The sequence below is a fragment of the Pagrus major genome, chromosome 16, assembly GCF_040436345.1.
Source record: "Pagrus major chromosome 16, Pma_NU_1.0".
In the NCBI taxonomy this organism is placed as follows: domain Eukaryota; kingdom Metazoa; phylum Chordata; class Actinopteri; order Spariformes; family Sparidae; genus Pagrus; species Pagrus major.
The window spans coordinates 29,111,507-29,134,489 of NC_133230.1; the positions used below are offsets into that span (position 1 = coordinate 29,111,507).

General features: G+C 38.7%; 1 protein-coding gene across 1 annotated transcript; it reads left to right on the forward strand.

Moving 5' to 3' along the window:
- Positions 1 to 1,541: 1,541 nt before the first annotated feature.
- On the forward strand, positions 1,542 to 22,674 carry tpo (thyroid peroxidase). Its single transcript, XM_073483810.1, has 12 exons — positions 1,542 to 1,660; positions 1,782 to 1,942; positions 2,204 to 2,333; positions 3,272 to 3,401; positions 4,311 to 4,511; positions 5,691 to 6,182; positions 12,184 to 12,442; positions 16,799 to 16,969; positions 21,095 to 21,332; positions 21,533 to 21,741; positions 21,847 to 22,020; positions 22,610 to 22,674. Exons 1-12 carry the CDS (start codon positions 1,542 to 1,544, stop codon positions 22,672 to 22,674), a joined length of 2,349 nt encoding a protein of 782 aa, XP_073339911.1.
- The last annotated feature ends 309 nt before the right edge of the window (positions 22,675 to 22,983 follow it).

The window sequence follows — 22,983 nt, forward strand, 5'->3', positions numbered from 1 at the left end:
GAGTCCCACAAAAAGTCTTTGAAAGACCTCAAATGTTTTGGATAGTTTGGGCGGATATTGGAGATTCAGGGCGTACATTACCCCAAGGAGTAGGCAGCATGCTCTGGCCAGATTGCCAAGATCAGTAATCACTGGGATTCCCTCAATGATGATGCCCACTGCATCTGGCTCATGACAAGCATAAATCCTCATACTTTGCGTTTTCAGGTCCTCATGCACACTGCTCTCTGTTTTCCCCTGTATGAAGAATACAATAATTAAGACAAACTGTCTCACTTGTTGGTGAAAAATAAATAGTTATGTAATGAAATTCAGATAATCATTTAACATGACGTCTGTGGAGACCACTTTGAACATTCAAGAACAGCCCTTATTTGAGACCTGGTACATTAGACTTCATATATTTTTTGAGTACACCACATTATGCTTATAATAAAAGGCCGGTACCCTCTGTAGTTGAGGTAAATAAAGGCCCTAGCCACGATTGAGAATTTGCGCAATTTTCTCAGGCGTGCAATCCCCTTGACAGCTATGTTTTTTAAGTGAGCGAGTGTCAACTTGTCACAATACCTTTTATTACAGCTGGTAACCATGCAACATCTTGTACAGCTCACTTGTTCTGCTGTTTAGTAACAATGTTATATTTTCAGCAGGAGATCTGGTTAGTAAAGGACGCAGAATATTACTTAAGATTATACACAGTAAAATGTTTTAAAATGTATCAAGAAGGTTCAGATAGAGTTGTCACAAAACCACAATTTTAAACTACACACAAACTACACACAGTGCTGATACAGAAAAGGTCACTAAAAAGAAAACAGCACAATTGTTATGCGTTACTATTTGTGCAGCCTTGAGTTGAAAATCTGATTCTAGATCAGTTTTTTAACGGCTTCGATACTTCTGAATGCAAATTATTGTATCGTTTTGACATGACATTGACACATACTTTTGATAATTTTGATTCTTTTGACAACCCAGGTTTAAGTATATCAGTAGAAAATTTGTATACCATTTAAAACATTAATGTAGAAACAAACAACTAATTTTCATGTAAAGATAGTGTAGAGTCATGATGTCCTGAGCAGAGAAAGAAGTTACACTCATCAGCCATGTGGTCAAGGCAGGGGAGCACACTGCTATCACCCCTTCAACTGAGTGGGGCATCAGAGAGAGAGAGAGAGAGAGAGAGACCGCCAGTGGCTTTCCCTGTTCACTCTATTGAAGTGATTGCTGCCAAAGGTGCATTAACTAAATACTGACTTGAAGGGGGTGAATGTTTATGCTATCACTTATTTTACATAATATATTTTTAATTGAATGATATCACAAATTTGTATTCACATTGGCAATTCATGTTTTGTATATGTGTCGTATATTGACCATGATTCCATTTATAAAAGCAATAAAAGGGGAAAACATCAGAGGGGGTGAATACTTTTTATAGGCACTCTAAATATGTTACTTGCGTTATACACTTCCACCACTGTAGACAGGTGATATTCTAGTTACAGACTGAGTGTGTAATGCCATTCAATGCCATGAGGCTATTTTCTGATACTGTTTACCTTCCAGCCACATTGCTCAGAGAACTGCTTATCTCCTCATATCAAGAAAGCCTTCAAACGGTGCATGAGGCCTTCCTACGCTCCAGACAGCGGTATTTATCTATTTATAAGTCATCACATTGTCTGCCACAGTTTTAACTGAAACAATACTTGTCAAAGACAGGACAGAGTAAAACCAAATCTCTCATTTAATCTGTCAATTTCTGTGCCCAGACGAAGCACGCAGTCGTCTTCCTTGCATATGTTTACATTCCTTCAGCAAACTAAGCCTGAGACCCTGGAGATTTCTCGAGGTGCAGAGGTGTTTCAAACAACTCTGCAAGTCCTAAAGAACAAAGCAAGACAGATATATAAAAGGGATCTCACAGCCACAGGTAGCATTGCTTTCGTAAATCCAGTGGAACTCCTTCAGAGGCAGTTGGACACCATGGAGTGAAAACATTTTTAACAAAAGCAAAATTCCTAATTGGTCAACTGCTGCTATTCTTACCATTTAAATAGTCTAAAAAAAACCCTTAATAAATAAATCCATGGAGACCAAAATCCTCATGAAGAAGATGGATGTTTTCAATTAATAAATCCCATTTCATTTCCTTAATTTCTCATGTATTAACTTCACTATGTCACCGTGCTAGAATTGTTGTCTTGTAAGGACGTGGAGCTGATTGCAGAGCTGTCTCAATGTGTTCCTGCAACACATCCAGCCATCTGTCAGCACAGTCATCTGAACAAGTACCGCTCCATATCTGGCCTCTGCAATAACAGGTAGATAACTGACGTCTTACCTTTAAATAAGTCAAAGAACCAGGACCCTTTTTATTGTTAGAAAGTAACATGTCTTGTATGCAGTATAAGATCCAATAATGCAGACATATGACCCTATTTTAATCGCACAACTAGTGCAAAGCAGTAGGTCTACGATGAGAAAAAAAAAAAAAAATTAATGAAGCGTTTTTAGTGATCACATCAAATCGGTGCTATTTCAGTTTTCAGTTCAGGTAAATTCTTCAGTATTAACATCCTAAGATGTGACAACGTTTGCATGGTTATGAATTTCAAGAATAAAACATCAAACCTTTGCTAAGAAAGTTTAAAAGACTACATGCTGCTTCCTCTGGAGCCACAAAAGGCTTTATACTACTTTTTTCACATAGGCTGTAGTACTCCCCAAGACCTGTAAACACTTTTATGTGACAAATTGGTGGTTACCCTTTAAACTTAACCAAAGTAGTACTTGGCAAAGTGTAGCACTAGGTTATGACATGGAAGATAAAAATGACAGTGTTGCTGGTTCTGCTGCATTGATTTCGATCAGACTATTTGAAACGATTAATTGTGATGGTAAATTGGTGGAGTACTCTCTCTCATGCAGATGAAGGCTCCTTCTTTGTCATTTTTATTTCAATCAACCACTATCTGTAGCAATATTTTGCTGGAAAAAGTCTCTTTGCAGCATATGGTTTTTCCCATGAAAAAAGTCCCCCCTCATATGCTCATAACAGAAAATGAAGATCTTCACTATTGTATCAGTCAAGGATAGAGTACCAAAATATTTAGCCAACCCCTCAATCTGCTGACGTAGGTAAAAACTGTAGAATTCTAAACTCCTGACGACCTTCTGGAGGAAAACAAATGATTCAGTGATGCATATACTGTTTTGCATTGCAGTATTTTTGGACACACTTCTTCATTCTTTTTGTCAGGCAAAATCCTCTCTGGGGAGCAGCCAACACTCCCTTGGTCAGATGGCTTCCAGCTGAATACGAAGACGGGGAGAAAGAACCCAAGGGTTGGAACCGAGGACGGCTCCATAATGGATTCCAACTTCCCTCGGTAATCTACAAAATCCTGGTCGGACAGACACAAAAGTGTTGGTGGAGAAATTAAAAATGAAATGAGTTCACCCTGCAAACCCAAGTTGATGTAGCTTGCCATTTATTTTTCTAACCTGTTTTTATGGCAGATAAAGTCCTCTGCATTTTAGGGAACAGCAGAGGAGTGTGAGAGATGACACAGATTACAGCTGCATTTGAATAATGTGGCCTGTGCTTTAAAAGACACTATTTCCATAGCTTGAAAGAGGTTTCCAGTCATGGATTATCCAGTGCACAAACTTTATTTCTAAACAGCAGATAAATCGGACAATATTTACATTGAATTTCAGTCTTAATTTATGTGTGAGTATGAGTAAGGTCCTTTCGTGGAAGAACTCATCAAATATCTATCACTTGTATGCAGCCTGCAGTTAACCTCCATACTGTATACGATAGTTATAATAGAGTTATAATTTTCTAGAGTGTTTTGTATTCTTAATCATTTTAATCCTAATTTTTGTATTTCTTATTAACGAGGTCAAATAAATAATATCTAGGATACTTAATGCATTATATAACACATTTTTAATCAGTTGCCAATGTTTTTGTTGGAGAGATGACAAGAAGCAAGACACTTGCCAGAATGCATCACAGTCCCTTTGTTGAGTTTAAGCCACTAATCTATTTATAACATAACTTATTGAATAAAAGAATATGATAGGTCACACAAACAAGAAAGCTATCATCCATCACAATCCCTGACTAGGACATGATAGGCCTTCCCCAGATGATATGTTCATTTCTGTTAATGATGACATAGTAAACACACTGACTGATAAATGATGAGTCTATGGCTAAGGGAAACTCAAATGCACACTTTTAAAAGGTGGTACTCACTGTCATCCATTAATAAATCCTGTGTCAACAGCCACGAGAACTCAGCAGGAAAATACTGAGCAGCTCTTCGAAAGGAAAGGATGATGTGTATTCAGATCTGCTGGTGCAGTGGGGTCAGTACATATCTCATGACATAAGTTTCACACCTCAGAGCTCGGGCAGTGCTGCTTTTTCCATTGGGGCGGACTGTTTGGCTACATGTGAAAATGTGCATCCATGCTTTCCCATCCAGGTAAACTGAAAGCGCAACAGTTTTGTACATTTTGTTGACCTGTTGTGATTTGTTCTTGCATTCTTATTACAATCCTTTATTTCAAAAGACTTCAAACATATTTTGGGAGGTATTTTCAAGATTGAAACTACTCTGATATCTGTCCGTTTAATACAAAGCTGGAGCCAGCAGCCAGTTAGCTTAGCTTAGTAGAAAGACTTCCGGAGCTTCCTGACATTCACTGCTTTTTACCAAGATATAATAGTCCTCTCAGTACAAAAACAAATAAACTAGAATTACTGTTGTAGGACTGGCATTAAATAATGTCCAAAACATTTTTCCAGAATGTTATGATGTCACCATGCATTAAATCCTTTGACCTTTTTGATGTCAAATGTTATAACTTCATCAGTGATGAGTTATTGCCAAAAATGTGTTTTGTGAGTGCACAGTGACCTTAAACTCTGACCTTTGGCTTCTTAATTCTATTCAGTTCATCCTTGAGCCATTGGGGACATTTGTTTCAAGCTTGAAGAAATTTGTTCTTGAGATATCACATTCACAAGAATTGGACAGACGGACGGATGGATGGACTGACTGATGTGCAGATAGACACAAACCGGAAAACATAATTCCTGAAGCAAATTTTAAGATTAATTTTAATCCCTTTAAACAGAGCCAGGCTAGCTGTTTCCCCCTGTTTCAGATCTCTATGCTAAACTAAGCTAAGCTTATGGCTGCTGGCTCCAGCATCATTTCAAAGAAGACATATTATGCTCATTTTCGGGTTGATAATTCTATTGTGGGTTACTACTAGAATAGGTTTACATGCTCTAATGCTCAAAAACACATCAGTTTTCTCATACTGTCCAGTGCTGCAGCATTGTATTCCCCTCTGTCTGAAACACACTGTTTTAGGCAGTGTTTTCTGTGGGAGAGAGGACATTCTGTTGGTGCGAACTTTGAAGATCTTTTACATGCACAAGAACATATAAAACTCTGAAGGAAAGGAAAAATAGAAAAAGCATAATAGGTCTCCTTTAAAGGGAGAGATATGAGTTCTACTTTTATCTAAACCTGCAAAAAAACAAGTAAGCATATTCCCAAAATGTTAAACTATTCTTTAAAATTCTATAAATCATTTAAATGAATACATTTGGCAAAAGTAGTTTTTAATTAATACATTTGTCTTCTCCACAGATAGATGATACTGTCTCTGGTGCACAAGGCTGCATGCCTTTTTTTCGCTCCATACCAGCCTGCTTCATCAGTTCTGAGTGTCATGTTGGACAAGCGGTGCAGCGACAACAGATGAATGCCATCACATCTTTCATAGATGCTTCGGTCGTGTATGGCCACACTCCAAAACTAGAGACTTCTCTCCGTGACCTCTGTGGCCTTAATGGGAAACTTGCAGTCAATGACCAATTCAAGGATGCCAAAGGAAGACCCTACCTTCCTTTTATAGCCACCCTGCCATCAGCCTGCCACCAGGACCCACAGGGGGAGAGAGTGGAGTGCTTCAGTGCTGGAGACAGTCGGGTCAATGAGGGTCTGCCCCTGACTATTTTGCATACACTGTGGCTTAGGGAACACAATAGGATAGCGGAGGCATTGAAACACATTAATGGTCACTGGAGCCCAGAAACTATATACCAGGAAACTCGGAAGATTATTGGAGCTCTGCACCAGGTATGTGACTACCAACTAACTAAATCATTATTTCAGTATGCCAAAATGATACTATTTAAAGCTGGGGTTTAGTTATATTGTTGTTATATTTGTGGAAAATCACTTAACATCCTGACAGCATTCAATAAATCAAATTCACAGCAGTAAAGTTTCTATCGAGGAACCCAAATGATGCCTAAGGGGATACAAACTACTCCAGCATTTATGAGCGTGTTGATTTTATCATCTGCAGATGTCAGGAGTGTGATCATGCTGCAGTTATATCTTAATAAAGAAGGGCAAACTGATTTAAAAGCTATAGACAGCAGGGCTGTTTTCATGTATTGTTTACAAGAGAGTTTTTACTTTTATGAGGCGAATGATGACTCAGGGTCATTAAAGTGTTCACAGTGAGAAGAAAAATAAATCTTTACATTTTACTATATTTAATGTACCTTTTTTGTACATATTCCTCTTTAATTCAATAGGGAAAGGCAATTCTCAAAGAGTTAGTAGACACTGGTAGAGTTGCCAGTGAGTGACAAATAACCTTTATGATAAGATAAATAGGGGAAAACTGCTTGTAGTGTAACTGGGAAATTTTCTGTTGATTTAATTGATTGATTTTAAGTGATTTAATTCAGAACTTGTTTGAACCTAACAGCTGCTGTTTTCAGTTGGATGACTGTAAGAATCAACCAGCTGTGGAGTCGACTGCTTTGCTTTCATTGCAAACTGTCAGAGGACTCTTTTACAAATCAACTCAGTGGGGATGCTGTAGTTTCCAGAATTGAAAGCGAAGTTGGCTTCCAACTATTCCCCTGAGACCATTGTTGTTTAAAGAAGAAATAACAGATTTGTTTATATTAACAACGAATTACAAGTCAATCACATAGAGAATTATCATCCAACTCAGCTCTATTGAGTGTTTTAGCCTCTTTTAGCTCACTGTTTTGGTATCCCAATCACCAGAATAAATGTTGATATTGTACGTTTCTGCAAACCATGGATATGTTGCAACTTTTTTTTATGTTGGGGGTGTTGGGGGTAACGCGTTACAGTAATATATGTCTTTTAGCAGTAATGGAGTAATGTATTGCGTGACTAATATTTCAGTAATATATTACTACAGTTATGTCATGTAACACGTTACAATCCACGATACTGACCTAACAAAGAGGAAGATCAAGGTCAAGTCATTATAGGCTACGTTATAGAAGGTTTAGGTCTATTGTGTTTCATATGATTAAGCCTACAATTAAAAAAAAAAGATTTTTATCTCATAATATATCACTTTGATCCTTTGAAGCCTTTTTAGACAGCTATATTGATTAAAGGAGTTATATGTTGATGAAGGATCTCAGTCATCCAGGTCATGGTAATTCTAAGTGCTGTATCGTAGCCAACTGGACTTGTTTCAGTTTCTCTCATTCAAGAGGCTTCTTCAGTTTTAACTAACTGGACAGGAGTTGCAGGTTTTTAACCACTGTGTGGTTGTGTTCTTACAGAGCCGTTAGGGCCACTTGTGGGTTGTTGACTCATGCTGCATTCCAGATGCATGGGACACCACCCGCCCGAGTTGCAAAATGGGAAATCTTGCAGCTGTCTCGCAACATTTCACCGAGGCACGCCCCCTTTTGGTATCAACTGTCCAACTTGGGGTTCCTGAGAGTACACCGAGTAGAGCGAGGATAGACAAATGACTAGACAAACAAAGATCGCTGCGCCCGTAATTGATGTATTTTCTTTGTATTTGTACCACGTTGGTCATTTTAATGTCGATTTTAAATGCTCTTACACACTTGATTACATTGCTGCTTTAATCCGGTCACCAATTTATGCATTGCACGGTCTTGCTGTGCGTGCAATACAATGTAAAGTTTTATTTTCGAGCTGGTTTGCTAAAGAGGCTAATGTAGCTAACAATAACAATAACAATGACTAGCCTGCTACTGCCCTGACGGCATCCATGTTCTTCCCCGACTCGTCGTGTAGCGAGTCAAACGGGAAAGCTAAAAGTGCTACAAGCCAGGAAATTACGTCACGTTCACGCGTAAGAGCAACTCGGGCGGGTGGTGTCCCATGCATCTGGAATGCAGCATTAACCGGCCTTCATGTGGGTTGCTAGGGGCTAGGCGAGCCCAGGTGTGAATGGTTGTTAAGTAGTCCCTGTTAGACATTATGTTAGATATCAACCTTGGCTTGTTTTTCCTTTTCTTTTTCAAACCAGAAACTACTTCCTTCATGGTTTCTTATCCATGTCTTTGAATGGCCCCCTCTTCTGAGCTAATATCTTTTTGAACCAGAGTGCAGCTAATGTGACTTTACTAAGATGAAATAGGGCTCTTCATAGCAGGGCAGGCACTGTGTCAATGATTTTCAAGCCATAATCCTTTATCATATAAACAGTATTTGTGCAAAGAAAACACTCACACCATTTAATACAAACAGGGATTTTTCTGTCCTCTTACTATTGTCTGTCTTTATTAATGTAGAAGCTGAGGCGCTGTTGCTGCTATTAGCTTTGTGTATTACCAAGTTATCTTGGTAACAATGGATGGGAGGCAGGTTTTGCAGCAATAACTGAGTGTTGATAGCAGCTTTTTCTCTTCGCTGTAGGCTGGGAGTATTACTAGTAATGAAGGAAATGTCGCCATGAAAAATAAAAAAGAATTTGTTTTAATGGAAATTACTCATTGCTTCCTCTAAAGGAGACCAGTGACCCTGGTGCTAGGCTGTAAAGATTCCAAAGCATTTCTGTGCAAAGAGGAAAATAAGTTTGTAATCTTTGGGACTTTGGGGGCTGACATTTGACAACAGCAGTGAATTAACTACTGCTACTTTGAGGTGACTCAAGGAGAAAGCCAGAGGAAAGAGATCTACAATATTAAAAAAGAGATGGGCTCACAATAATTTGTGAAGATGAAGTACAAAAGGCAGGTAGAAGATTTACATACTGTAGCTATGACCATGACCAGCTTGGAAGTGGAGTGAAAAGTGAGGCACTATCTGGTCTGACCAGCCTGCAAACCGGCAGACTGTAACACTATTGATTTTTTTTCTTAGAAAAAAAAAAAGAAGTCTCAAAGCTGAAATTAAGAATTAAAGAAGCACTAAAGCTTCCAGTTCCTCAAGAGTTATTTATGGAGGAATAAATCATTTAACAAAAGGTTTGACTTTACTGTGCAGCTGGATGATTATTATTTTAAGACTACTATATTATTGTAAATAGGCAACAAATACACTGTTGTTTTTTAAAAAACACACATCATGCTACAGTGTGTCATGCCCTAGTCATACATGTCAGCACATGCTCAACATGGCTCTCTACAAAACAAAAGGTTTGGCAGACTCAGCTATGAGCTTACAGTAAGTGCTGTACAAAGATGAATAAAAGAAAAAGAGATCGTTTGATCCTCTACAAAGACCTACAGCATCAGCTATAATCACAGCTTTTTGAAGATTATGTTACTCTATTGATGTTAAAGGGTAATTTTACCCTTCTTTCCACCCTCCACTCTGTTGGCATACTGTAGGTTAGAGTCTGTTACAGAACAGTGACCCCTGAGGTAATTTACTAGAGCATGACCAACTGTGGATTATTGAGGTCCATGCCAATACCAATGCAGGGAAACAGGAAAAAATTCCAATACGGATACATCGGCCAATATTTTTTTATAAACAGAATATATACATTAACACATTTTTTGGCAATGATCCCTCAAACGTGGTGAACAAACACTTGTGACAAGGATACGTTTGTAACAGAGGCAGGATATTTTACAGGTTAACTATAAACTTTATTGTCCAAAATGACATCAGTGCACTGAAACAATAAACTTCACTGGGAATGTAATATTAATGTAATAAAAACACATACACTGATGCGATTTATCTTTGATTGGCCAATATCGGTCAATGATATTTGCCAACCTATATAACAGTTGGGTTCTATAATTTACATGCAAATGTCATGAGGAAAGACTAACAACTAGCACTACAGAATATTAACTTCGGACAGGTCAGCTCTATTACTTTGTGGATTCGTTGATTGTCTGGTTAATCTGGAGTGTCAACAGAATGTTATAAGTTTGATGTCAGCCACTTTTGTTAACATTACATTTGTTTAGTTTATTTCCACTTTCAAGGATATGTCCTGTGCTGCTCCATCAAGCTTTTCTTTAATAAAGTTCAAACAATAGTCTGTCTAAGCCTTAAACTAATTTGGCTATTTCTTATTCAAAAAGGTACCCATAGTTTTAATTTATTTGTATTTAATTTTCACATGCCCGCTACGGTGAAGTAATGTCAGTTGCTTAAATTTGAATGCCACTGGAAGACATGATATTTTAACTAGGTATTATTTCGGAAGGCATCTGATGCACCTCTTTGTCCAAAAAAAATTTACCTAATCTGTAAACCCAAAGCGTGAGTATTTAATAATAATAATAATAATAATACATTTTATTTGTACAGCGCTTTTAAAAACTCTCAAAGACATTTAATGATCCGAGGATGAGACTAAACAATCAAATGTATTCTCCAGGAAGTTACATTTTGTTGCTTTAAAGCTGAAATAGACAACTTTTCAACTGTCCACCCTCCTAGTGTTTCATTGCAGGATTACTGTTGGTGCCGCTGTTGCAAAGACAATGTTGGGAACTGGCAACAGTCCAAAGCAAAAAACAACCACAAGAATTCCAATTGAACCTGGAAACTCTGATCTCAGTGCTATGAAAAGGCAGAGTAAAGCACCTGGTTGTGTTAATAAGTAAGCAGGTTTAGTTACTTACTGATCTAGTAGAAAGAATGCTGTATTTGAACCCTCTCATGTCCCAGTATAAGGTGAAACACATATCAACAGGGGAACAGAGTTTGACACAACACTGGGGCTCTCCATTGAATGAATGCCCTCCTGTTCACTCTTGTTTTACCTCGGTTTCTATCACTCTCTCTGCCTTCTTTGTCTCCTCCATCAGTGGGCTTCCCTTTTCTTTGCATTGCGACATTTAAATCCTCAGGCAGCCGTTCCCAGCAAACAAGGTCACATAAAGTAAATTTAATGTCTTGACAAGTCACTGTAAAAGCACTACTTGATAGAAGTGCTTCTGTTTACTTGTTTTTTAAGTGCTCAGGAGATTGCAGGTGGATTATTGTAAAAAGCTTTAACAGTTGGTGGGCCAGACCTGTTCTGTTTGGAGGGTTTCAATCCATTAACCAAGAGACAGGGCTGCTGAAGAACAGCTGTCAGGAAGGTAACTTCAGTAGACAAACAATGAGCAAATATGTACATTATGATGTGAATTTGCTCTTTTCACTTTCATTATACGTTAGGGGCTTGTGAAAAACATATCGACAAAAAGAATGCTTGGTATCGAAGGAGCAGATGCTGACATATCATGACTTTTACCCACTTTTTCACTTTAAGGACCACTTAACTGACACCAATTAGACCAGGGACCCCCATTTGATCCCTATATTACTTGAAAATGAATTGTTCTCCTTTTTGCTTGGAATCCCTCAAGCCGCTGGACTAATGAAGTTAAGTTATCTGGTCTATGCCATCATTCTTTGTTTACATTGAAGGCAGATGCTGTTACATTATTATCATCATTATCATTATCATCAAATTAACTAAAGCGAATCATTGTGTCTTGTTCCAATGCTTATTTTGCATTGAAAACTGCATGGCACAAAATGCGATATGTGTGTGTTTGCATCAGTGTGATATATGTTAAGATTCAGGTGATGAGCTGAGGCATTTTTAAATAGTGATGAGGACAGATGGAATTATCTGCGAACTGTGAACTGCATAGGTTCACAGTACAGTTGTGTACTGTCGAATATGTGCAATCAAATGTCCAATCTCGAGATGTTTCAGAAATACTAATTTCACTGGAACTCCCATAAGGATCCCTTTCAGCTGTACGTAACATATTGTTAATAATTTAACAACATGCTTGTCATGCACACAATCCTTATCCTGATTTTCATTAATAATTATGATCCTTTTGACTCCCAGATCATAACCATGAGAGATTATGTTCCAAAGATTATTGGCCCAGAATCTTTTGACCATTACATTGGACCGTTTGAGGGATACGATCCAACTATGGACCCATCAGCCTCCAATGTGTTTGCCACTGCAGCATTCAGGTTCGGCCACGCTACCATCTCTCCAATCCTGAGGAGACTGAATGAGAGCTTCCAGGAACATGAGCACTTCCCCCACTTGAGAGTGCACAACACTTTCTTCAGTCCGTGGAGAATAGTCAAAGAAGGTCAGTACACTCTTATGAAGCTGCCTATTGGAAATAATAACGTATCCTGCAAGCACACTAAGCACAGCATGGAAAAACTACCCTATTTAGGTCAGCTTCAGTGCTTAATATCTTTCTGTTAGTACAACGTAATAATGACACATATAACTTCGACCACTGAATAGATATAATTTATGAGTTGAAAGGCCTGCATCAGAAGGTGCATTAACTCATCTAACAGACCACAGGGACCAATACATTCCTTATTTATTACTTGTTACATACTTGTATTTAACATGGTACTTCATCTGTGTAATACACCTGCACTGTTGTAGGCATACCACCAGATTCCAGAGCAGCTTCTTTCCTCTGGCTGTAACACTCCTCAATCCATCCTCCAACCAAGTACAGGCCTGTGTTATAAAATTATAAATAAATGAAACTAACACTATGTATAAATGAAAAGCAAATTCTGGTATTTGTCACCTGGATCTTATTCTCATTATTGTCCAATTCAGTGAATGGGTCATACTAACTCTGCTGTAGAAATCCATGAAACATGGACTGCAGAAACGTGTATTCGTGCAAACAGTTTAAAGCTCAAAAAGCTTTCCAAATAAACATAAAGTCCCGGTCCAAGCTCACTTGTTTCGGCTTCCCAGTGTAAAATGTATAGAGTTTGACACAAAAACCTTTCACTCTTAGAAACTTAACATTCATCCACTGAAACTCACCTTAATTTGAGTTTAAGAAAGATGCGTACAAGCAGAGTTTTGTGACATCATGACTAGTTTTGAGCTCAATCATGGTCCCATGCAGTGCCTATAAAAAGTATTCACCCCCTTGGATGTTTTCCTCTTGTATTGCTTTTATAAATGGAATCATGGTCAATATACAAAAAATATACAAACCAAATCAGACCAAGGAAACCTTCTTTCAGTTGACCTTGGTGTCTCCCACATGCCTTTGGATGAACTTTAGTCGAGATTTATTGACCTTTCTTCAACAGTGGCTTTCTCTTTGCCACTCTCTCATAAAGCTTTGACTGGTGAAGAACCCTGGCAACAGTTGTTGTATTAGTGCTATATCGTAGGCAACTGGACGTGTTTCAGTTTCTTGAAGACATTTCATCTCTCATCCAAGAGGCTTCTTCATTCTAACTAACTGGAGGGGAGTTGCAGGCGTATGAACCCTGTGTGGGAGTGTCCTTACAGGATCATTCAGGATATGTGTGAGCTCAGAGTTGTTAGGGCCACTTGTGGGTCTTTGACCCAACTGGCCTTCATGTGGGTTGCTAGGGCTAGGTGAGCCCAGGTGTGAATGGTTGTAAAGCTGTCTGGGGAAGGAACTCAGTACTGCATTGTAGGTAGGTGATAAGTAGTGTTGTAGGCCACCTTCTCTGTTCAAAGACGGAGGTTGGAGTTTGACATAGATGGATTCTTTTACACCAGTGGTTAGGAGCAGTTCCTGTGAATGTAATCAAGGCTCTGCTCTCAACTTCTTCCATGTAGAGGTTGGCCACTGTTTGGGACACCAGTGAGCCAATGGTACAGCCGTGCTTCTGCCTGCCTTCACTGTACTGGAAGTAGGTGGTTGTCAGACAGAGGTCAAGTAACGCACAAATGTGGTCTGTGGTTCTGCTGGACAGAGTACTGTCCTGTAGCAGGCATTTCTTCACCATCTTTACCGCTTCCTGCAGTAAAGATGGTGAAGAAATGCCTGCTACAGCAATAAATCCTGTGAGTTTTTGATATGGTGTTGAGTTTAACCAATAAGGATACTGGCTAAGTGCTTGGATATGTTATAGGTAACTGAGTTGATGCTGCTGCTGATGGGTCTGGGTGTTGCTCCTTCCTTGTGTATCTTGGGAGTCCTTAGATGCATGGGATGGCTTCCCCATTGTACAGTCGGTAATATAATGGCCTGTCAATGGCTTTGTCCTTTTCCTGTTTTTGCAGATATTCTATAACCTTCTTTTTGTAGCTACTGGTAGCTACTGGCTTCCCTCACTAGTCACATTTTGCATGTGACCATCTCGCATGGTCACTCAGTTTGTGAGGACTTTGCTCTACTACATCAGCTGGCCGGCTGGTACTGCCTTCGCTAAGAGCAAACAAAGGCTGCTCAGCGAAGTCACAACTCTTCTCTGCTCTGGTGCCCCAGTGGTGGAACGAACTCCCGACCAATGTCAGGACAGCAGAGTCACTCGCCATCTTCCGCAAAAGACTCAAGACTCACTTGTTCAGACTTCACCTCGACCCCGCATAGCATGACTTCATGGTGTAATTGTAGGCAGGAATACTGATTAACCAGTGACTGAACCTTCCAGACACAGGTGTCTTTATACTACAATCAACTGAGGCATTCACTGCACTCAGGTGATCTCCATTTCACTAATTGTGAGACTACTATCACCAATTGGTTGGTCCTCTGTTGAATTAGGTCAGTCACTTTAAAGGGGGTGAATACTTATGCAATTACTTGTTTTACATTATACATTTTTAATTCATTGACATTACTTTGTAAAAATGTTTTATTGACCAGGATTCCATTTATAAAAGCAATAAAAGGGAAAACATCCAAGGGGGTGACTACTTTTTATAGGCACTGTATATACAGTATGTCAATGTGCCTATACATATATATATATACATAGGCATATATATATGTGTGTGTGTGTGTGTGTGTGTGTATATACATACATATATATATATATATATATATATATATATATATATATATATATACATATATATACATATATACATATATATATATATATATACATATATACATATATATATATATATACATATATATATATATGACTTAAACAAGTGTAATGTGGAACCTGAACTCCACGGTGTAGAAGACATATTCTGTCTAGCAGCAGTCAAACTTGAAATTAAAAACGTTTTCATGTTATTTGATTCGGCATTTTGGCAAACACAAAAATTAGCTTTCGGGATTAACTAGTGTAGCTAATGGCATAGAGATCTACTTTTTTATAAAAGCTGCCTTTTAAAGCTCAGTAGTAATGTCAAATAGTATGCCTCCTATTGGTTCAGCTGTGTGATTCAGATGCCTTGAATTAAATGATTCAAGACATCAAGATTGATTAAATCTAGACTACTTTATTGCATGTCATTTGTTCCCCTTCTTCGTTCCTCTTGTCTTGTATTTACTGTTGAACTGACTCGAAAGTAAAACAAAAATACCAGTATTGTGAATCAATCCCCAAAAATGAGTGTGTTGGGCTTTCAGTGAAATTCTTATATCAATGGTATAATCATCAAGTCCTTGAAGGTGTAATTTGGAAGAAATGGCCAGAACTGAAGGTAGCTCCAAAAATATAGGGGGCAGCATAACTTCTTACTGCTGCTCAGTATACCTTCTGCTGTAGCTTTCTTTGGGTTTAGTGAGTAGCTGCCATTAGCAAGTAGCTCAGTTAGCAATGAAGCTAAGTGGCAATTGGACGTGTATCTGCCTGCACTGCAAGCTCAGATAACAGGGATAGTCACCGTGGGCAATGGGGCTCAACTTGACCTCCCAGTGAACACGGCTGGAAACCATACTGGACCTGAACACAGCCTCTGAGATGGATATATGCTGGTATGAAGACAGGGGATACAGTACAGAGGTGATTAACAGCAGCTCGGAATCAGGACCATGAATCCAGGGACCAAAAGATGGCAGGTGAGGACAGGGGATGAAAGTGGAAGGGCAGAGAGAGTGAGTCAGACATGGGCATTGGGTGAAAAAGCACATGTAGAGCCAGCATATTTTCACGTCTTAATCTCTCATGTGAGAATTTAATTTGTGCAAACCAGAGGTGATTGTGGAAAGACAAACCAGGATGTTTTGGTGATTTAGAGTTAGAATGAAGTGTATTTTACTGAGGAAATTAAGCCCATTCTAGTTTGTATTCTAGCTAAAGTTAAACCTTATTGCAGTGATACAGAAGGATGTCTTCAGTAGACTCACTATGGAGCACAAGTGTATTGCTTTTATAAAAACTGTTTACTGTGTTGTAAACAGCAAATCCATCCCCAACAGTCCATTCTTCCTGTTTGCTCGAATGAAATTGTTTGGACACCAGCGAGCCCAGGGGAAGCAGCAAATCCAAGCTTAGGAGGGATACACAAACCTGTTTTCTGGACAGCAAAAAAGGCTATTCAGGAAAAACTGTACTCACCAAACATATATATTCTGTTTTCTTGTCTGTGTGGGATGAGGGATTGCATAAAAAATGAGCAGCGAGTCAAGTCACACGATTGCTCAGTTTTGAAGTCCAAATTGTTTAAAAATTAAAAGCATACGACAGGGAAAAAAAGGGTATCTTATATCTGTATCTTCTATTGCCTTTGTTGTGTCTAGGTGGAATTGAACCAATCCTGAGAGGTATAATTGGAACTGCAGCAAGAGAAATTAGCGTAGACATGATGTTGGCAGAGGAGCTAACAGAGAGGCTAGTCGTCCTCAACGTGCCGCAGCACCTGGACCTGGCTTCACTGAATCTGCAGAGAGGACGAGATCACGCTCTCCCAGGTAAGCACTGGGTGGAGAGATAGGGGAATTTAGTTAAGCCTGTCTAATCACAGCGACAATCAACAAATGACCTGTTTAATCCTAAAAGCTTCAAACCTGTTCCCTTATCCTTTCCTTTGTCTACACATTTAAGCCCAAATGTTCATTCATTCATTCATACATATGTTTACGCAAACCTCCTGTCTCATAGAAATTGCATTTGTATGTTATTAAATAGTTTATGTAATTAGATGCTGAACAATATAATTGCTGCCCAGATTATATTCAGAGATGTTTCATTAAGTGACTAAAATGTACCGCATCAGAGTTGGTTGGGGCGTATGGTGAACAAGGAGCAGGACTGTTAAACCAGGGTTCACGTCCTGACCAGTCCAGATTAGGCAACAAAAGCGCTTTAATTAAAGGCGCAAATATACAAATTTTAGTTGAAAACAAATATATACGTATAAATACAGTATATATACTGTATAACATCATGAACAGAAAGTGAAATAACAGTTTTGACATTATGACGTCTGTGTATTGTGTTGCAGAGATATCTACTGAAGTTAGCATGCTAACTAGCTAGCGCCGACCCGTCCCAGTCCAACATTTCTGTGCCAGTAGATGCATGGCTTACCAAGCTAACTATCTAACTGCAGCTACAGCCAGAAGTTACTCCAGTGATATGCTGCCCCCTGTTTGTTTTGGGTGTGAATTCAACAGCTGGCCGGTTCTTGCATATTGCACCTTGAAGGTTGGGAAAGATTTGATTGATTTTGGTCAAAAATGTGTATGTCTTTAGCAACTGCAAAAGTTTTCGGTATTGGTGGTTAGACCATGATCTTTTCCTAAGCTTAACCAAGTGCTGCCAGTGCCTAAATATAACCATAAAAAAGATGAATAATTCTGTGGTCACGGCAAGTGGATAATATGCAGGACTGCCTTTTTTCAGGGAGAAAAAAATGACACAACTTGTTGTCAGTGAATATTTTATCAAAGGTCCAATACGTACAATACTGGCCACCTGTCAAACTAATAATCCAAGCAAATAGGGGGAAGTATACCATTAAAATAGCTGTTAACTGCTAACTGAACTGACACCTAAAGTTAGGAGTATATATGTAATAACGGCTGCTTAGCTTACTCCAATTCCAACACCAGGAGAGCCTTGGTGTTGTTTAATATTGGACTATCACCTCTTGAGGTACAAAGTGGCAGGGACAGACGCGGATTAATGCACAGGCTTCCCTAGGCTGCAGCCTAGGGGCCCCACGTGTGGAGGGGCCCTGGCGTCACAGCCGTGGGGAACTTTTAAAACATCCCCCCGACTTTCTCCTAAGGTATTAAACCGTTGGCCCGCCCTCGCGGTGTACCAGCGTACTAAAATGGAGCGCACCTCAGTCCCCCATACATGAAAACCCATTGGCCAAGTTAGATTGATTGACAGCCATCAAGCCAATCACAGCCATTTGACCAAACCCACTAGTCCCGCCCCCCGGGAAAGTAAACACGTACATGCTGTTCGCTGCCGCAGACAGCGGCTGTGTCCGAATTTGGACACAGCTAGCGAACAGAGCAGAGGTATGAAACGGTTATTTAACTAGTTAATAATGTAGGATTTTGTCTGTAAATAACTAAACTATGTCTTGCTTTGTGGCATGTCTGCTAATATTAAGCAAGCCAGGTGGCAAACAAAGTTAATGCAAGCCAGGTAAAGTTAATGGTAACTGTTTTCTAGAGACATCCACTGATTTTGATATTATTCAACATTATCATTATTCTTTTTGTTAGGAATGCCAAACAGGAAGAGGCAGCAGAAGATTGACTTCTTTTTCAAGTCAAGTTGTCATTTAATTGGAGTTATGTGACAGGAGGGAAACAGAAAGCTAGCTTTCAATCCATAAATGCACTAATTCAATTTTATGGTACATTAGAACATTCATATTCTTGCATTGATGCCATGTAGGTGTTCATTTACGTAACTTAAAGCTATTTGTTGGAGCTCAAAACCTTCTTTTCAATGAAGAAAATCTCCTACATCAACTCATCCCTGTTACTGCTCTCAGAAACTAGAAAAGAATAGAAATGAAGACAATGACATGCAATAAAACTATTTAAATCTTAAATAATAAGAGGAATAAAATAATATACAATAAAGGCTAGGATGGAAGATTAGTTAAAACAGATTAGACAACAAAATATATGTAAAATAATTAATAAAAAGCAGATAAAAGAACAACAAAAGAATTGAATGTTTCCTAATCAAAATCAAGGCTGTTTGTTCTAAGTTTACATGTTCAGGAATATTAACACTGAGTTCTTTATGTAGGATGTTTCTGAGGAAGGGAAGTTCAGGAGGCAGGACAAAGGAGAGCATGGAGAAGATGGGGGAAAGAACATGAGAGAAGTTGGAGAGAAGACAAGAGGGGGAGAACACAGGAGAAGAGAGGGAGAACACAAAAGAAGGAGAAGGGGAGAACATGAGAGAAGGAGAGGGAGATAACACAAGAGAAGAGGGAGGAACACAGTGTTCTTGCCAATTTCACTCACTCACACTTGTTCTTTAATAAGACATATACATTAATTTCTTAATACCATGGTATGTGATTGCTTGTGAATATATAATATCTTAGGTTAAAGAGCGTTGTGCTATAATGTACATTTTGAATGCAATATTATTGGCATATCCTAGTGAAGAAAATCTAGAAATGCATCGCATTAGTTTTGGAGACTGAAACAGGGGCCAAAGGTGGTTGCGGTGCTCATGTGCTACCCCAGAACCCCCCCACATTTAAAATTGCTGCTCCACCCCTGTGGAGGGGTCCTTGAATTGGTCAGATTATTTTTTAGAAATTTAAATACACTTGTATAATTATGGTACTTGTACAATAATGGAAAAATTCATTGACCTCTATTGGTCCATGGGGTAATAAACAAACAAAATAGCACTGATTGGGCAGACATGGGTCACCTCATCCAATCAAGCTCATCGATTCGATTTGACCTACCTGTGTGCTAACTGGAGTGTGTGTGGATCATGTTTGCCAAATATTCTCCTGCACTGTTACACATGGTGCAAAATTACATTTTTTCTGGGAGAGCATGATGCATAAGGGGGGGCCCACATAAAAAATAGCCTAGGGGCCCATGACTACCTTAATCCTCCTCTGGGCAGGGAGCTAGCTGGTTAGCATGTTAATTTCATTAGATGTCTCTAAAACACAATCAGAAACATCTTTGACATAATGTCAAAACTGTTGTTTCTTCACATTCTGTTGATCATTTTGATCATTTTTTGAATATTTTAAACATAAAATCTTACATATTGCTATCTTACATATGCTCAGTGTCAATATTTTATGTGACTTGCCTTGGACACAAATAACAATACTTTCTTAATACATTAATCGAAAAGATAATTTGGTCTGCGTTATCTTTCACTCAAAAAGTTGTACTGTTGTTCATTAGTTGTACATAAATTTCTAAGAGACAGGACGATTAACAAATCATGTCTGTAAAATCATTCCAAATGAGGTAGCCGGCTTGGCTACTAAAAGTCTTGAATGTGCATGCTCTATAGGCCCCACAAAGCAAAAGCTCCCAGTACTTCTTTAGTTTAATGCAACACTGAGCAGCTTTCACAGAATTTAACAGGGCCCCAACTTTGAAGCTGTGTCCAGTTCTCATTACAGGTCCATGGACCTACCAGCACCTCTTAGGCTCACAATTTCACACTTAATATCTAATTCATTAGAAAACCCCTTATTTGCAACCATACAGTGACGACAATACCCCAAGAGGTCACAGTGCTGGCAAAGAAATAGTCTGACACATAACCCCTTATGAAACCGCAACACTTGATTTTACACTTGAGTTTTTGTGCAGGTTAGACAAATGAGATATATACCATGCCATTTTAAGATTTAGAGGTTCTGGTAGGTGGTTTGTAATCTTTGGACAGCTAACTGGTTGTTTCCCCCTGCTTTCAGCTAAGCTAAGAAAACCATCTCGTAGCTCCACCTTCTTAGGCTATTGCACAGATGTGAAAGTAGCATCGATCTTCTCGTCTGCTCTTGAAAAGACAGTCCAATGTAAATAAATATGCTTACTATGAAATTTTATTGTGCTGAAATTACTTTTCAGGATACAATGATTGGCGATCATTCTGTGGACTGAAGAGCATAAAGACACTGGATGATTTCAAAGAGGTTGTGAGAGATGACAGCGTCACTGAGAAGATATTAAAAATATACAAGCATCCTGACAATATCGATGTATGGCTTGGAGGGCTTGTTGAAAACATGTTGCCCGGCTCAAGAACGGGTCCCCTCTTTGCTTGCCTGATCGGAAAGCAGATGAAAGCGCAACGTGATGGCGATAGGTTCATTTATATTTGATACTAATTTTTAAAAATGCACTGTATTGATATTATGTATGTCACTATGGACTGCATGTGCCATGACTTCAGAGATCTAAATTTAAAGTACATTTCCTGTCTACCTTTGGAGACTTAATTTATTTACCACAAGGTTTAATTTTAAATGGAGGGATCAACCATTTGATTTTATTTATTTTTTTCAGGTTTTGGTGGGAGGCTGAAGGTGTGTTCACCAAACAACAGAAGGCTGAACTTCTAAAAGGTTCTCTGTCCCAGATCATCTGTGACAACACCGACATAAGAGAAGTCCCTCCTGATTCTTTCAGGCTCTGGAAATACCCCTCTGATCACATCTCTTGTGATTGTATACAGTCTATGAATCTGGAGGCTTGGAGGGAGGAGAAGAGCCAAGGTGGTCTAGTCATAGTCTTAACATTTAATAAAATTACTCAGATTCCTTTTAATTTTATTGTTCCACTACACATTAACATGAAAAACTTTTATCATTCAATTTCAGACTTAGAACAGTGTGGCACTCCAAGAGCAATAAAGAATGGGGATTTTATTTTGTCCTCTATACCTGGCAAACTGGTTGCTCAGTACTCCTGTTACCATGGTTTCAAGTTAAGGGGTGCAGCTGCAGTAGTTTGTGAGGGAAAACAATGGAGTGGTCAACCCCCACAATGCACAGGTATGTGAACTATTTCTGCCACAGATTTGTTTCATAGAATTTGTTCGTGATGACTCAGTTCTATTGTCTATGTGGAGTAGGTAAAATTCAAAGGGAGATTCCACTGTCAGTTGGTTTACAGCATATCCCGATTTTTGTGCTGCATATTGAAACATACACAGATGAGCCTGGGAAGGATTCGTTCATAAACCACAGATATGCATCAGCACATAGAGTATCTATCCTTGGTCATGCAGTCAGTACTGTAGTGTTGTTGTCTGACTGGAGCTTTACTGCTATCTGCTGGCATGAATAGATAAAGGGAAATGTTCTAGCAGGAAATATGTTGGGAATATGGGTACTTTAGGATGTGAACCATCTGCCTGTAAGTCTAAATCTTAGTGGAATTGTTAAACTGCATTTTATTATCCCCACATTCAACAAAAAGCACTAAGCTGGATGTACTCTAAATGCCAGCCATTTTTAAGCAGCCATTTATGTCAGAGTAATATTAAAATCCTTGCAGAGACCCGGAGTTGGGTAATTTATCACAGGGAACAGAATGTCTCCTCAGAGACTATTTTGAAAATGTTCTCAATGGTGTTTTCAGGTGTTTGTGGGGATGTGGAGGAAATCAAATTCATCAATCAATCTAAAACTAAGGACGAAAACTGAAGATGTTTTCTTTTAATTATAATCAACATATTTCATATTTTTGACTAAGCAACTAGTAATTTTAAGAAAATGCTTACAAATTTATTTCACATATCTATGGGAACACATTCCAGTATGTCAATAACTCTCTACTCTATGAGATACAGTATATGTTGTTATGGGATTTAAGTTCATATTATTTTCAAATGATGAGAAAAGGAAAAAAAAACTATTTTGACTAAATTCCCAAAGCTTGATTTGATTAACTTTTAACTACTCCTTAGTCAAATTGCGTTGTCATTGGAGAGAAAAGGCATTGATGTCACCAAG